At 44.4% G+C, this 15,185-nt stretch overlaps 1 protein-coding gene across 1 annotated transcript in view; it reads right to left on the bottom strand.

Annotated features, from left to right (window-relative positions):
- The window catches only part of MTHFD1L (methylenetetrahydrofolate dehydrogenase (NADP+ dependent) 1 like), a 188,189-nt gene that overhangs the window by 167,266 nt on the left and 5,738 nt on the right, over positions 1–15,185 (bottom strand). The window contains exons 2-5 of the mRNA XM_038766913.1: positions 7,708–7,792; positions 6,014–6,064; positions 5,872–5,925; positions 2,649–2,773 (exon numbers count right to left, since the gene is read on the bottom strand). Coding sequence (XP_038622841.1) covers positions 2,649–2,773; positions 5,872–5,925; positions 6,014–6,064; positions 7,708–7,792 — 315 coding nt within the window. The remainder of the gene's footprint in view (positions 1–2,648; positions 2,774–5,871; positions 5,926–6,013; positions 6,065–7,707; positions 7,793–15,185) is intronic.

The following is a 15,185-nucleotide window of genomic DNA, read 5'->3' on the forward strand; positions in this document are numbered from 1 at the left end:
TGCCCAGCTAACAACACAGGTCCCTGATCTTTCCACTTATTTATTGAGACATTTATTGAGTGCTGATTCTGTGCAGAGCACTATACATAGCCGGTGGGAGAGCACAATAGACACATCCCTCAGACAAGCTCTCGGTATGGAAAAGCAGCATGGCCAAGTGGAAAGAGAACAGACTTGAAAGCCACAGGATCTGAGTTCTAATCCCCAGCTCCATCATGTGTCTGCTGTGTGACTTTAGGAAAGTCACTTAACTTCTCTGTACCTCAGTTACCTCATCTGTAAAATGGGAATTAAGACTGTGAACTGCACATAGGACTTGTATTAACTCCAGCACTTAGGACAGTGCCTGGTACACTGTAGTAGTAGTAGTAACAATAATAATAATAATGGTATTTGTTAAGCAGTTACTATGTGCAAAGCACTGTTCTAAGCGCTGGGGGGATACAAGGTGATCAGATTGTCCCACGTGGGGCTCACAATCTTAATCCCCATTTTACAGATAAGGTAACTAAGGCACAGAGAATAATAATGTTGGTATTTGTTAAGCGCTTACTATGTGCCAAGCACTGTTCTAAGCGCTGGGGTAGATACAAGATCATCACGTTGTCCCATGTGGGGCTCCCAGTCTTCATCCCCATTTTACAGATGAGGTCACTGAAGCACAGAGAAGTTAAGTAACTTGCCCAAGGTCACACAGCTAACAAGTGGCAGAGCCGGGATTAGAACCCATGACCTCTGACTCCCAAGCCCATGCTCTTTCCACTGAGCCTGAGTTTAACAAATACCACTAAAAAGCGATAATCAGTCAATGTTATTTTCTGAGTGCTTACTGTGTGCAGAGCACTGTGCTAAGCACCTGGGAGATAATCAATCTACCCCATGCACTTTTGAGGGAGGGAAAACATGTGTCATTATTCATTCACTTAGCTCTTGATTTATTACCAGGGTGATGGATTATTGACCTGACTGTAGTGGATAAGTAGGATCCTCTTTGCACACCAAATGTCAGTGCCCTAACAGGGGGTCCTAACAGACCCCCAGCCCTCATCCTCCCCCTGGCCTGGAATGCCCTCCCTCCACATATCCGCCAAGCTAGCTCTCTTCCTCCCTTCAAAGCCCTACTGAGAGCTCACCTCCTCCAGGAGGCCTTCCCAGGCTGAGCCCCCTCCTTCCTCTCCCCCTACTCCCCCTCTCCATCCCTCCCATCTTACTCCTTCCCCTCCCCACAGCACCTGTATATATATGTTTGTACATATTTATTACTCTGTTTTACTTGTACATATTTATTCTATTTATTTTATTTTGTTAATATGTTTTGTTGTCTGTCTCCCCCTTCTAGACTGTGAGCCTGCTGTTGGGTAGGGACCGTCTCTATATGTTGACAACTTGTACTTCCCAAGCGCTTAGTACAGTGCTCTGCACAGTAAGCGCTCGATAAACACGACTGAATGAACAGAATTGAAGGGGTCTATCAAAGTCCCTCATCATCGATTAGTTGTGTGCTCCAAAGACATACAGCCACTTGATAGAGGACCCCAAGAGCCCCTTTGCCCCCTAAATACAGATATCCTCGAGAAGCAGCGTGGCTCAATGGAAAGAGCGCGGGCTTTGGAGTCAGGTCGTGGGTTCAAATCCCGGCTCCGCCACTTGTCAGCTGTGTGACTTTGGGCAAGTCACTTCACTTCTCTGGGCCTCAGTTACCTCATCTGTAAAATGGGGATTAAGACTGCGTGCCCCCTGTGGGACAACCTGATCACGTTGTAACCTTCCCAGCGCTTAGAACAGTGCTTTGCACATAGTAAGCGCTTAATAAATGCCATTATTATTATTATTATTATATCCTCTATCGTACATCCCTCCTACAATTCCATTGGTTGTATGAATTTAGTTCCAATCCTGATTTCCTACCCCAGCCCAGGCCCGTACACTTCGCTCCTCTAGCTCCAGCTTGCTCACTGTGTCCCAACATTGTCTACCTCACCACTGACCCCTTTCCCATTATCCTCCCTCTGACCTGGAACTTCCTCCTCTCCATAAACACCCCACCTTCAAAGCCTTATTAAAATCACATCTCCTCCAAGAAGCCTTCCCCAATTAAGCCACTTTTCCCTCACTCTCCCTCCTGTGCACTTGGATCTGTACCCTTTAAGAACTTGATATTCATCCTAAGTTCCAGAGCATTTAAGGATACATCCATAAATTTATTTATTTATATTAATGCCTGTCTCCCCCTCTACATTGGAAGCTTCCTGTGGGCAGGGAACATGGCTACCAACTCTACTGCACTGTACTCTCCCAAGCACTTAGAACAGTACTCTGCACACAACAAACCACAGAAACACTGTGAGCCCGTTGTTGGACAGGGACCGTCTCTATATGTTGCCAACTTGTACTTCCCAAGCACTTAGTACAGTGCTCTGCACACAGTAAGCGCTCAATACGATTGAATGAATGAATGAACAAGCACTCAATAAACACCACTATCTGACACAAATGTACAAATTATCTGAAACAATTCTCTGTCTGAATTTTTTGTACTAATCTTCTGTAATATAGTTCATCCCAAGGACCAAGTTTTATGAAAATCACTTTATACTGAATAAAACTGATTTAAGATTCCCAAGTGATTCACTCTATTCATGTCTCACCCATCCACATCTTTCTCAGGTGTCACAGCATTCAGTATTTTATTGCTATATGAGCCACTGGAGAGTTGGAGAGTCAGGCCATGAACTTTGACATCACCATTGAACTTCAAGATTTCATCAATAATCTGAAATTAAAAGCACAAAGAGTTAGAAAGCAACTCACAAACATTTAAGTTTCCCTCAATAAGGAGTAGCTTTCATTCATGAGATAAAAATGGGTCTAAAACCAAAACAGTTTAGTCATCTTCTGAACTCATTTCACTCCTATCCTCTATTAGGCCTTAAGAGCTATTTTTCTGTTTCCATTATGCACAATTTCAAAGACTGATGACTGGAATTCTGGGATCTGGCTTTTACTGACGGTCTTCTTTTTCTATAACTCTACAGCTTGGGGAACAATGGAACACCCACCACTAAAACCTATGGATACCGTCTCAGTACAACTGCAAAAGAGAATTTCCTGGTAACAGGTATGAATTGGACCTCATTATGAAAACAAAAACCCAACTCTAAAACATTACTATTCATTCTACTCAAGAATTCAAACTTACTGCCCAGTATTTTCAAAGCAGCAGGAGCCCTATTTGTGAGTTTTTAAATATTTCTGGAGCTGGGTTACTTCAGGCAATGAACTTTCATTCACTCAAGTATTGTGGAAAGGGTGCCTCCATTTTTATTTTGAACCTTATTTCTTCAGATATTAATTTCAATAAAACTTGTTCCTAATCAATCTTTAGTCCTGGAATTACCATGTCTAAGCCCTGGCACCCCTGGGCTTAACAGTTTACAGCCCTGGCAGTACTGTCATTGGAAATAATTACTGCACATAAAACATTTTAAACCTAAAATTATATTATTGCTTGAGCCTCAGCACCATTCATTAAAAATTAGGCACTGCTCATAAACATAGCTCTTTCACAACCAAGCTTTTCATTTGGCTAACGAGCAACAAAGCCAATTAAAATGAAATGGCAGATTGGCTGAAGCCACACTATTGTTTTTTAACTGCATGTTTGGAACAGGGTAGAATTCTGGCCAGAGTTATCTTGAGGAATGAGAGATCTGGAGGTCTGCTTTTGAATTCTTGTTTTTTCAAGTGCAAAACTATACCCAAGCCCTGCTTTTTTTTTTTGGTGGGGGAGAGGGGAGGGGATAGAGGCTGTTTGGTAAGCAAGAGAAGGAAAGATAAAGGGTGGGTGATATTGACTAAAATAAAAACACAAAAGTCCTTCGGTATAAAGGGGGTGGAGGACAACTTTAGCCTGATTTTTCTCGATCTAAAAGCTTGCTTACTCTTAAAACAGGATCTAATCTATCTTAAATTAAGCACCCTAAAATGCAATCCCTTCCCCCAAAAAAACCAAGCATTAGACAAGAGTGGCAAAAAAAGACCTGTAGTATAAAGCTATGGGCCAAAACCAAAGAAAATCAAGTCACTGTGATTTATTCTATGATATTTATTGAGTTGCTTATTGTATGCAGAACACTGAACTAAGGGCTTGGGAGAGAACAATACAGTTGGTAGAGAGCTTAGAGGGCAAGAAAAACTTGACATGGTACATAATTGCTGTCGGGCCCAGCGAGGAGTGAATAGCAAATACTTAAAGGGTGCAGATTCAAGTGTCTAGGCAAGACAGAAGGGACAAGTAGTAAGGAAAATGAGGGCTTATTAGTAGGGCAAAGTTTCTTGGAGATGGGATTTTAATACGGTTTTGAAGGTGGGAAGAGTGGTGATCTCATACGAAAAGAGGAGGGAGTTCCCGACCAGAGGGAGGATGTGGCAAGGGGTTGGCATGGAGATAGATAAGATTGAGGTACAGTGAGTAAATTGGCCTTAGAAGAGCCAAGAGTGCAGGCTGGGTTATAGAAGGAAATCAGTGAGGTAAGGTAGGAGGGAGAGAGCTGATTGCATTACAAGTCTTTCACACTAAATGGCAGAAGACAGTCTTCTACATCTCTGCCCCTGCTCTCTCCCCCTCCCTCCAGGCTCGCATCTCCTCCTGCCTTCAGGACATCTCCATCTGGATGTCCGCCCGCCACCTAAAGCTCAACATGTCGAAGACTGAGCTCCTTGTCTTCCCTCCCAAACCTTGTCCTCTCCCTGACTTTCCCATCTCTGTTGACGGCACTACCATCCTTCCCATCTCACAAGCCCGCAACCTTGGTGTCATCCTCGACTCCGCTCTCTCATTCACCCCTCACATCCAAGCCGTCACCAAAACCTGCCGGTCTCAGCTCCGCAACATTGCCAAGATCCGCCCTTTCCTCTCCATCCAAACCGCTACCCTGCTAATTCAAGCTCTCATCCTATCCCGTCTGGACTACTGCACTAGCCTTCTCTCTGATCTCCCATCCTCGTGTCTCTCTCCACTTCAATCCATACTTCATGCTGCTGCCCGGATTATCTTTGTCCAGAAACGCTCTGGACATATCACTCCCCTCCTCAAAAACCTCCAATGGCTACCGATCAATCTGCGCATCAGGCAGAAACTCCTCACCCTGGGCTTCAAGGCTCTCCATCACCTCGCCCCCTCCTACCTCACCTCCCTTCTCTCCTTCTACTGCCCAGCCCGCACCCTCCGCTCCTCCACCACTAATCTCCTCACTGTACCTCGCTCTCGCCTGTCCCGCCATCGACCCCCGGCCCACGTCATCCCCTGGGCCTGGAATGCCCTCCCTCTGCCCATCCGCCAAGCTAGCTCTCTTCCTCCCTTCAAGGCCCTGCTGCGAGCTCACCTCCTCCAGGAGGCCTTCCCAGATTGAGCCCCTTCTTTCCTCTCCCCCTCGTCCCCCTCTCCATCCCCCCGCCTTACCGCCTTCCCCTCCCCACAGCACCTGTATATATGTATATATGGTTGTACATATTTATTACTCTGTTTATTTATTTATTTATTTATTTTACTTGTACATTTCTATCCTACTTATTTTATTTTGTTGGTATGTTTGGTTCTGTTCTCTGTCTCCCCCTTTTAGACTGTGAGCCCACTATCGGGTAGGGACTGTCTCTATGTGATGCCAATTTGTACTTCCCAAGCGCTTAGTACAGTGCTCTGCACATAGTAAGCGCTCAATAAATACGATTGATTGATTGATTGATTGATTGATTAAAAAAAGCATCCAGCCACAACAGAACGCTGGATCTATTCCAACAAGGCACATCCTATAAATCCACTTGATCCAAAAAGAAAAGTAGTACAAAAATCCAAGTTGAGGTTATAATTACCTCATCTTCACTGCTCTCAGAAGGAAGGCAAATGTGAGTAATAGTCAAACCAGCCTGGAAAAAAGAAAATAATGTCATTTTAAACAACTTCAAGACACCAGCAACTAACAATCATAATGAACAAAAAATATCTGCACCTCACCTCCTGTGCCATGTTCTGGCTTATTTCCTGCATGAAGGGATCATCTCCTACCTTAAAAGAAGGTGGGAAGGAGGGGTTAAAAATAAAAATATCAGTAAGGACATAAAATTTCAGATAACACCTTTCACACAAAGAGAAAAGAGAAAATTTATGACCAGTAAAAGGATAGCGTACAGCCCTCTAGGCTTACTACACCTTTCTTCCAAGGATTTCAAAGCCCTCCATATATTTCACCTATCCTGTTTTTGGGTAGGGATTGTTTCTGCTGCCGAGTTGTACTTTCCAAGTGCTTAGTACAGTGCTCTACACATAGTAAGAGCTCAATAAATACGACTGAATGAATGAATGAATTGAAGTAATAAATTTATCTTGACAAAACTATTGCTTTTGCTGAAAAAAAAAACCAAAACTGAGCCCAGGCCACAGGTCTTCAGTTGTTGGGAGCAGCGCACTACTTTGTCCACCTTCCAATCTAGTGTTTCTTCAAATACACTGAACTATCTGAAACAGTTTATGAGGCAGAAATAGAAAGCCAGGTTATAACGACAACCTGCTCATTATCATTAAACTAAAATAACTATATTGATACTGTCAGGAGAACAAAGACCCTAGCCAACGGCAATCTAGTGTTTCTTCAAATACACTAAACTATCTGAAACAGTTTGAGGCAGAAATAAAGAGCCAGGTTATAACTACAACCTGCTGATTATCATTAAACTAAGATAACTGTATTGATATTGTCAGGAGAACAAGGACCCTAGCCAACGGCGTATTACCACACACTAACAGAAAATTCCCTGCACTTGCTGTAGATGAACATGTAAATCTGTGCCAACTGCAGTTCACTGGTATCTAGCAGCAGCCAAAACCTGATTCAAATGGATTGCAAAACTGGAGATAATGACTTTCTAGCTACTTCTAACCGGTGTCACGATTACAGAGATTATTAAACTGTCACATCTGTTTCACAAGTCTCTTAACTGATCTTGGTCTTCTATGGAAAACAAAGCAATAGCATGGCTTAGTGGATACAGCAGGGGACTAGGAGTCAGAAAGACATGGGTTCTAATCACAGTTCTGCCATTTGTCTGTTGTGTGACCCTCAGCAAGTCACTTCGCTTTTCGGTGCTTCAGTTACTTCATCTGTAAAATGGGGATTAAGACTGTGAGCCCCATGTGGGACACAGACTGTGTCCAATAAGATTAGGGTAACTTACCTAGTGCTTAGCAAAGTGCCTGGCACAAAGCAAGTGTTTAATAAACACCTTAAAAACAAACAAAAAAAAGAACAAAGAATTCCCACCATCACCTGAATCACCTAGCCACTGCAAATGAAGAAGACCTAGTCTGTGGGACTGTTTTTACCTATGGATACAGGTCACAAAAACTCACTCACAAACCAAAAAATTCAGTAGACTTTACAGTCTATATGCTACATGGGCCCAACCTAACTGCCTAAGGTAGAGTCATCTTAGTCTCACTTTTTAAAAAAAAAAAAAAAAAAGGACACACATTGCAAAATAAAAACAAAAATGAACAAATACTACTGATTTGTATTCTGCAAGAAAAAAGGTGTCTTCCCTACTCATTTAGTGTAGTGAAGCCTCTCAGAAAATACATTGAGTTGCTAGTTCTCAGATAATTTGTTTCTAAAATGAAAGGTGATGAACCTGAAAGGACCATTTCTACTTTACCTGGACAATAGCAAGTACTGGCTTAAAGGTAGGATTTCCTTGCTGCAATGAAGTTAGAACTTCTTTTGAATTCTGGATAACGTCTCTGCAGTGAAAATGAAAAGGTATTAAGAGATCATTTTACAGAAATTAGTAAGTTCATTATAGTCAAAACAAGTTTGCCACTTACATGCAACACACAGTAGAAATAGATTCACTGTTTTGCCCTCCAACGGTAAAAGCACAGAATCACATGTTGGAAATCTCAATACCATTCAGGGAGTAATTACTTCATCTGTAGATTATTATACGCTTTGCTTCACCTGGGTCTTGTGTTTCTGGGCTCCTTGCCTCTCCATTATTAACATCCCAAGAGATGTAAGAGAAATAAAAGGAGTTGGTTCTCTCTGCCAGGTGGCAGAGATGAGATTTGGACTCAGGTTTCTGGACTTCCAGAACTGTGCTCTTTCCACTGGGCCACGCGGCTTCTCCATGGTGCAGGTTTAAGTGTGGCCATTGCTGAGTCCAGGCAGGGAGTGAGTGAGCTCCATAGGGAAAAGCCCATTGCCCACCCCAAGGTCAACTCTCAGCTTTGCCTGGCAGCAGCTGGAGGTCAAGGGGAACATGGGCTCGGCCAGAGGCAGGAGCTTGGAGGGAAGGAGGGAGGCAAGGAGGGAAGGAAGGAGGGAGGGAGGGAGGGAGGGAAGGAAGGAGGGAGGGAGGGAGGCAAGGAGGGAAGGAGGGAGAGAGAGAGGGAGGGAGGGAAGGAGGGAGGGAGGGAAGGAGAGAGGGAGGGAGGGAGGGAAGGATGGAAGGAGAGAGGGAGGGAGAGAGAGGAGGAGGGAAGGAGAGAGGGAGGGAGGGAGGGAAGGAGAGAGGGAGGGAGGGAGGGAAGGAGAGAGGGAGGGAAGGAGAGAGGGAGGGAGGGAGGGAAGGAGAGAGGGAGGGAGGGAAGGAGGGAGGGAGAGGAGGGAAGGAGAGAGGGAGGGACGGAGGGAGGGAAGGAGGGAGGGCGGGAGAGAGGGAGGGAGAGAGAGGGAGGGAGAGAGAGAGGGAGGGAGAGAGGGAGGGAGGGAGGGAGGGAGAGAGGGAGGGAGGGAGGGAGGGAGGGAGTATGTGTCTCCTGCTCCTAAACTTCACATATCCTGCCCCATCCATCCACACCCAGCATAGCGCGGGGTTCCCTGGCAGTAGCCCTACCCTGTAGGAAGCAACATGGCTTAATGGACAGAACACGAGTCTGGAAGTCAGATGGAAGAAGGGCGTGGGTTCTAGTCCCAGCTCCAACATATGTCTGCTGTCTGACCTTAGGCAAGTGATTTAAGTTCTCTGGGCCTCCATTGCCTCATCTGTAAAATGGGGATTAAGAGCGTGAGCCCTTGGGGGACAGGGACTGTGTCAACCTGATTAACTTGTATCTACCTTAGTGCTTAAAACAGTGCTTGGCACACTTGAGTACCATACCATAATTATCATTATTTATTTACACTCCCTATGGCAACACTGTTGAAGCACACATTGCAAGCTTGAAATGGTGTAACTGCCTTAAAATGTCTAAGACTAGAACATTGTTTATAATCCAGGATTTGCCCACCACTAGCAGAAAGGTTTTGCCAGTTACTGAACTGCACCTCCCAGTCCAGTGGCAGCTGAAATGAATTTGTTCAAACATCATTTTTGGTCTATTAGCTTTCGGTAAAGTCAACATTTGCTCCTCAATGAAGCAAAATAATGATCCAAGCAGTTTAGGAGCCAGGTTCTGCACAAGCAGATCACAGTGAAGGACACGGAGGAATCAAGGCCACCAAAGCAAACGTTAGTCTCCACATCAAATTAATCTGGCATGTTGACAAAGCATGCTCAACGGGCAATACTAAAGTGCATAAACACGTACATTAAAATAGCTTATATCTGCATCGGATTCATCAGCACGTGAACAATGAATTACTTTACACAATATTCTTCAATTAGTAATAATTATGATCAATTATAGCATTACTAGTCAGCCTCTTGCACTTTCAAACACTTGCTATTACACAGGAGGCCAGCTTCCTTCCTCCAAATCCTACCTGGGCTTCCAAGAGACCCAGGGATGGCTGCTGCCTACTGTTCATGTTCTGAGGATTCCCTTCTCCTTGCTGGAACTGCTGATGGAAGGAAGTAATGAGAAGAAATGTGGCCTAGCGGAAAGAAGACGGGCCTGGGAATCAGAGGACGTGGGTTCTAATTCCGGCTCTACCACTTATGTGCCATGTAACCTTGAGCAAGTCAGGTAACTTCTCTGTGCCTCAGTTCTGTCATCTGCAAATTGGGGATCCAATGCCTGCTTTTTTTTAAAATGGTATATGTTCATTCATTCAATTGTATTTATTGAGCACTTACTGTATGCAGAGCACTGTTCTAAGTGCTTGGGAAGTACAAATCGGCTACATATAGAGACATTCCCTACCCAACAACAGGCTCACAGTCTATAAGGGGGAGACAGACCACAAAACAAGTAGACAGGTGATTTGTTAGGCACTTACTATGTGCCAGGCACCGCACTAAACGCTGGAGTAGATATAAATTAATCAAATTGGACACAGTCCCTGTCCCACAGAGGGCTCACAGTCTCAAATCGTCTACATATAGAGACATTCCCTACCCAACAACAGGCTCACGGTCTATACAGGGGAGACAGACAACAAAACAAGTAGACAGGTGATTTGTTAAGCACTTACTATGTACCAGGCACCGCACTAAGCGCTGGAGTAGATATAAATTAATCAGATTGGACACAGTCCCTGTCCCACAGAGGGCTCACAGTCTCATTCCCCATTTTACAGATAAGGTAACTGAGGCACAGAGAAGTTAAGTGACTTGCCCAAAGTCACACAAAACACAAGTGGTGGAGGCAGGATTAGAACTCAGATCTTTCTGACTCCCAGCCCCATGCTCTATCCACTAAGCCACGCTGCTTCTCACTGCTGTTCTCCCACCCACTTAAGACTGTGAGCTCCATGTGGGACCTGATTATCTTGCATCCACCCCACTGCTTAGTACAGTGTTTGGCACATAGCTCTGCAAGGAGTAAGTGTTCAATAAATCTGATTGATATCGTAATTAACTGAGGAGGAAAAGCTCTGACTATTTTTAGTTACTTCCCTCGGGTAAATTGTAAGATCCACAGGGGCCTGATCTGTGTATTAGTGATCATTCTAGGAGTTGGCTCGAAGAAGGCACTCAATAAATACCATAATATTAATAGGAAAAATAAGCACTGAATTTCAAATCAGCAGAGGCAGTAATGCAGGCTAAAATCCTGTGCTGTGTTACTTCGAACAAGGATAATGCAAACTAAGGGTGACACATGGAACACCTTTGGTTCTGTGGGATACTTAGAGGGACCTGGGTTCTAATCCAGCTCTGCCACTTGTCTGCTGTATGCCCTTGGGCCAGTCACTTCACTTCTCTGTGCCTCCATTTCATCATCTGCACCTGTATATATGTATATATGTTTGTACATATTTATTACTCTATTTTACTTGTACATATCTATTCTATTTATTTTATTTTGTTAGTATGTTTGGTTTCGTTCTCCGTCTCCCCCTTTTAGACTGTGAGCCCACTGTTGGGTAGGGACTGTCTCTATATGCTGCCAATCTGTACTTCCCAAGCGCTTAATACAGTGCTCTGCACATAGTAAGCGCTCAATAAATACAATTGATGATGATGATCTGTAAAATGAGGATTAAGACTGAGCACCACGTGGAACATGGACTCTGTCCCACCTGATTACCTCCTATCTGTGCCTGGCACGTGATAAGCGCTTAACAAAATGCCATAAAAAAGGGGTAGGAAAAACCAAAAAGTAATTAGGCTTCAAAGTCCATTCAAAGATCTTTTATCGGAAGAACGTTACTGCGGGGACTTCCTCCCATACGAAAGGCAATCAGAATAATACAAAGTTCAAAGAGGGAAGTTGCTATTTAAGTGCAACCACTCAAGCGCTTAGGGCGGGACTTTGCACACAGTAATCGCTATATTGGACGAAGAGGGAAGTGGCTATTTAACTGCAAACAATCGGAGCCACTCAAGCGCTTAGGGCGGTACTTTGCACACAGTAAGCGCTATATTGTACTCTCCCAAGTGCTTAGTACACTGATTTGCACACAATAAACGCTCAATTCAACTGGAATGAAATAGTGAGCTGGGGCTTGGCTCGAATTTAGGATGCTGCCACGTTTGCAGCCCGCATGGCCATGATTCACCCCCCTGCGCCCAAGGGCAGCACCACGACGTTGGAGGACCCTCTATCCTATTTACTGAGCGCTTAATGTGTATAGGGCACTGTGCGAAGCGCTGGGGCGGGGTGGGGCCAGGCTCACATTCCCGGAAGAAGCCAATCTTCAATTTCAGTAGCCCGCCATTGGCCCCAAATGAGTTACAACCTCGGAGCAGGTGCTGCAGCAGTTGCAGGAGCTGCAGCAATTGCAACAGTTGCAGCAGTTGCAACAGCTGCAGGAGTTGCAGCAATTGCAACAGCTGCAGCAGTTGCAACAGCTGCAGGAGTTGCAGGAGCAGCTGCAGGAGCCCGGTCCGCACACGTGGAGCTGCGGGTTCGGGACACCGGTGGTGGTGACTTTTTTTAATTAATGGTATTTATTAGGCCCTACTGAGAGCTCACCTCCTCCAGGAGGCCTTCCCAGACTGAGCCCCTTCCTTCCTCTCCCCCTCGTCCCCCTCTCCATCCCCCCATCTTACCTCCTTCCCTTCCCCACAGCACCTGTATATATGTATATATGTCTGTACATATTTATTACTCTATTTATTTTACCTGCACATATCTATTCTATTTATTTTATTTTGTTAGTATGTTTGGTTTTGTTCTCTGTTTCCCCCTTTTAGACTGTGAGCCCACTGTTGGGTAGGGACTGTCTCTAGATGTTGCCAACTTGTACTTCCCAAGCGCTTAGTACAGTGCTCTGCACACAGTAAGCGCTCAATAAATACGATTGCTTGATTGATTAGGTGCTTACTATGTGCCAAACACTGTTCTCCCTCCTCATCGCCCGGCCCTTCTCCCCCCTGCCCGCGGGCACCAAAAGCTGCCCCTGTTTGGGCCCGTTGTTGGGCACGGATTGTCTCCATCTGTTGCCAATTTGTACTCAATCAATCAATCAATCGTATTTATTGAGCGCTTACTGTGTGCAGAGCACTGTACTAAGCGCTTGGGAAGTACAAGTTGGCAACATCTAGAGACAGTCCCTACCCAACAGTGGGCTCACAGTCGAAAAGGGGGAGACAGAGAACAAAACCATACTACCAAAATAAAATAGAATAGATATGTACAAGTAAAATAGAGTAATAAATATGTACAAACCTATATACTCAACCAAGCGCTTAGTACAGTGCTCTGCACAGTCAGCGCTCAATAAATACGATGGAATGAATGATCTATAATTCTATTTGTCTACTTGTTTTGTTTGGCTGTCTGCCCCTTCTACACTGTGAGCCTGTTGTTGGATTGGGACCGTCTCTGTTGCCGATTCGCACTTCCCAAGCGTTTAATACAGTGCTCTGCACATAGTAAGTGCTCAATAAATACGACTGAATAAATAGATCTACAATTCTATTTATTTGCTTTGTTTTGCTGTCTGCCTCCCCCTTCTACACTGTGAGCCCGTTGTGGGGTCGGGATTGTCTATCTGTTGCCCATCTGTACTTCCCAAGCGCTTAGTACGGTGCTCTGCACACAATAAATATGCTAAATTTAAATATGTATATATGTTTGTACGTATTGATTACTCTATTTATTTTACTTGTACATATTTATTCTACTTATTTTATTTTGTTAATATGTTTTGTTTGGTTCTCTGTCTCCCCCTTCTAGACTGTGAGCCCACTGTTGGGTAGGGACCGTCTCTATATGTTGCCAGCTTGTACTTCCCAAGCGCTTAGTACAGTGCTCTGCACACAGTAAGCGCTCAATAAATACGATTGAATGAATGAATGAATAAATACGATGGAATGAATAGATCTATAATTCTATTTATCTACTTGTTTTGCCATCTCCTCCTTCTACTCTGTGAGCCTGCTGTTGGCTAGGAACTGTCTCTTGTGTAGATTTGTACTTCCAAGCGCTTAGCACAGTGCTCCACACACAATCAGCGCTCAATAAATACGATGGAATGAATAGATCTATAATTCTATTTATCTACTTGTTTTGCCATCTCTCCCCTTCTACTCTGTGGGCCTGCTGATGGGTAGGAACTGTCTCTTTTGTCGATTTTTACTTCCCAAGCGCTTAGCACAGTGCTCCACACACAGTGCTCAATAAATGACGGAATGACTACGTCTATAATTCTATTTATCTACTTCATTCAGTCGTATTTATTGAGCGCTTACTGTGTGTGGAGCACTGTACTAAGCGCTTGGGAAGTACAAGTTGGCAACATCTGGAGACGGTCCCTACCCAGCAGCGGACTCACAGTCTAGAAGGGGGAGACAGACAACAAAACATATTAACAAAATAAAATAAGTATAATAAATATGTACAAGTAAAACAGAGTAATAAATATGTACAAACATATATACAGGTACTGTGGGGGGGGGGAAGGAGGGGGCTCAGTCTGGGAAGGCCTCCTGGAGGAGGTGAGCTGTTTTGTTTTGTTGTCTGTCTCCCCTTTCATTCATTCATTCATTCAATTGTATTTATTGAGCGCTTACTGTGTGCAGAGCACTGTACTAAGCGCTTGGGAAGTCCAATCTAGTCTGTGAGCCGGTTGTGGGGTACGGATTGTCTATCTGTGGCCGATCTGCACTTCCCAAGCGCTTAGCACAGTGCTCTGCACATGGTCATTGCTCAATAAATACGATGGAATGACTAGGCCTATAATTCTATTTATCTACTTGTTTGGTTTTGTTGTCTGTCCCCCCTTTCTAGCCTGGGAGCCCGTTGTGGGGTAGGGATTGTCTATCAGTGGCCAATCTGTACTTCCCAAGCGCTTAGCACAGTGCTCTGCACACGGTCAGCACTCAATAAATACGATGGAATCAATCAATCGTATTTATTAAGCGCTTACTGTGTGCAGAGCACTGTACTAAGCTGACTAGGCCTGTAATTCTATTTATCTATTTGCTTTGTTTTGCCACCTGTCTCCCCCCATCTAGACTGATCCCGTGGTGGGGTAGGAATTGTCCCTACCTGTTGCCGATTTGTACTTCCCCAGCGCTTAGCACAGTGCTCCGCACACAGCGCTCAATAAATACGACGGAATGACTAGATCTATAATTCTATTTATTTGTTTGGTTGTCTGTCTCCCCCCCTTCTAGCCCGTGAGCCCGCTGTGGGTTTGGGACTATCAGTGGCCGATCTGTACTTCTCAAGCGCTTAGCACAGTGCTCTGCACACGGTCGGCACTCAATATGATGGAATGTCTAGATCTATAATTCTATCTATCTAATAATAATAATAATGGCATTTTTTAAGCGCTTACTATGTGCAGAGCACTGTGCTA

The sequence above is a fragment of the Tachyglossus aculeatus genome, chromosome 2 (genome assembly GCF_015852505.1).
Source record: "Tachyglossus aculeatus isolate mTacAcu1 chromosome 2, mTacAcu1.pri, whole genome shotgun sequence".
NCBI classification, from domain to species: Eukaryota; Metazoa; Chordata; class Mammalia; order Monotremata; family Tachyglossidae; genus Tachyglossus; species Tachyglossus aculeatus.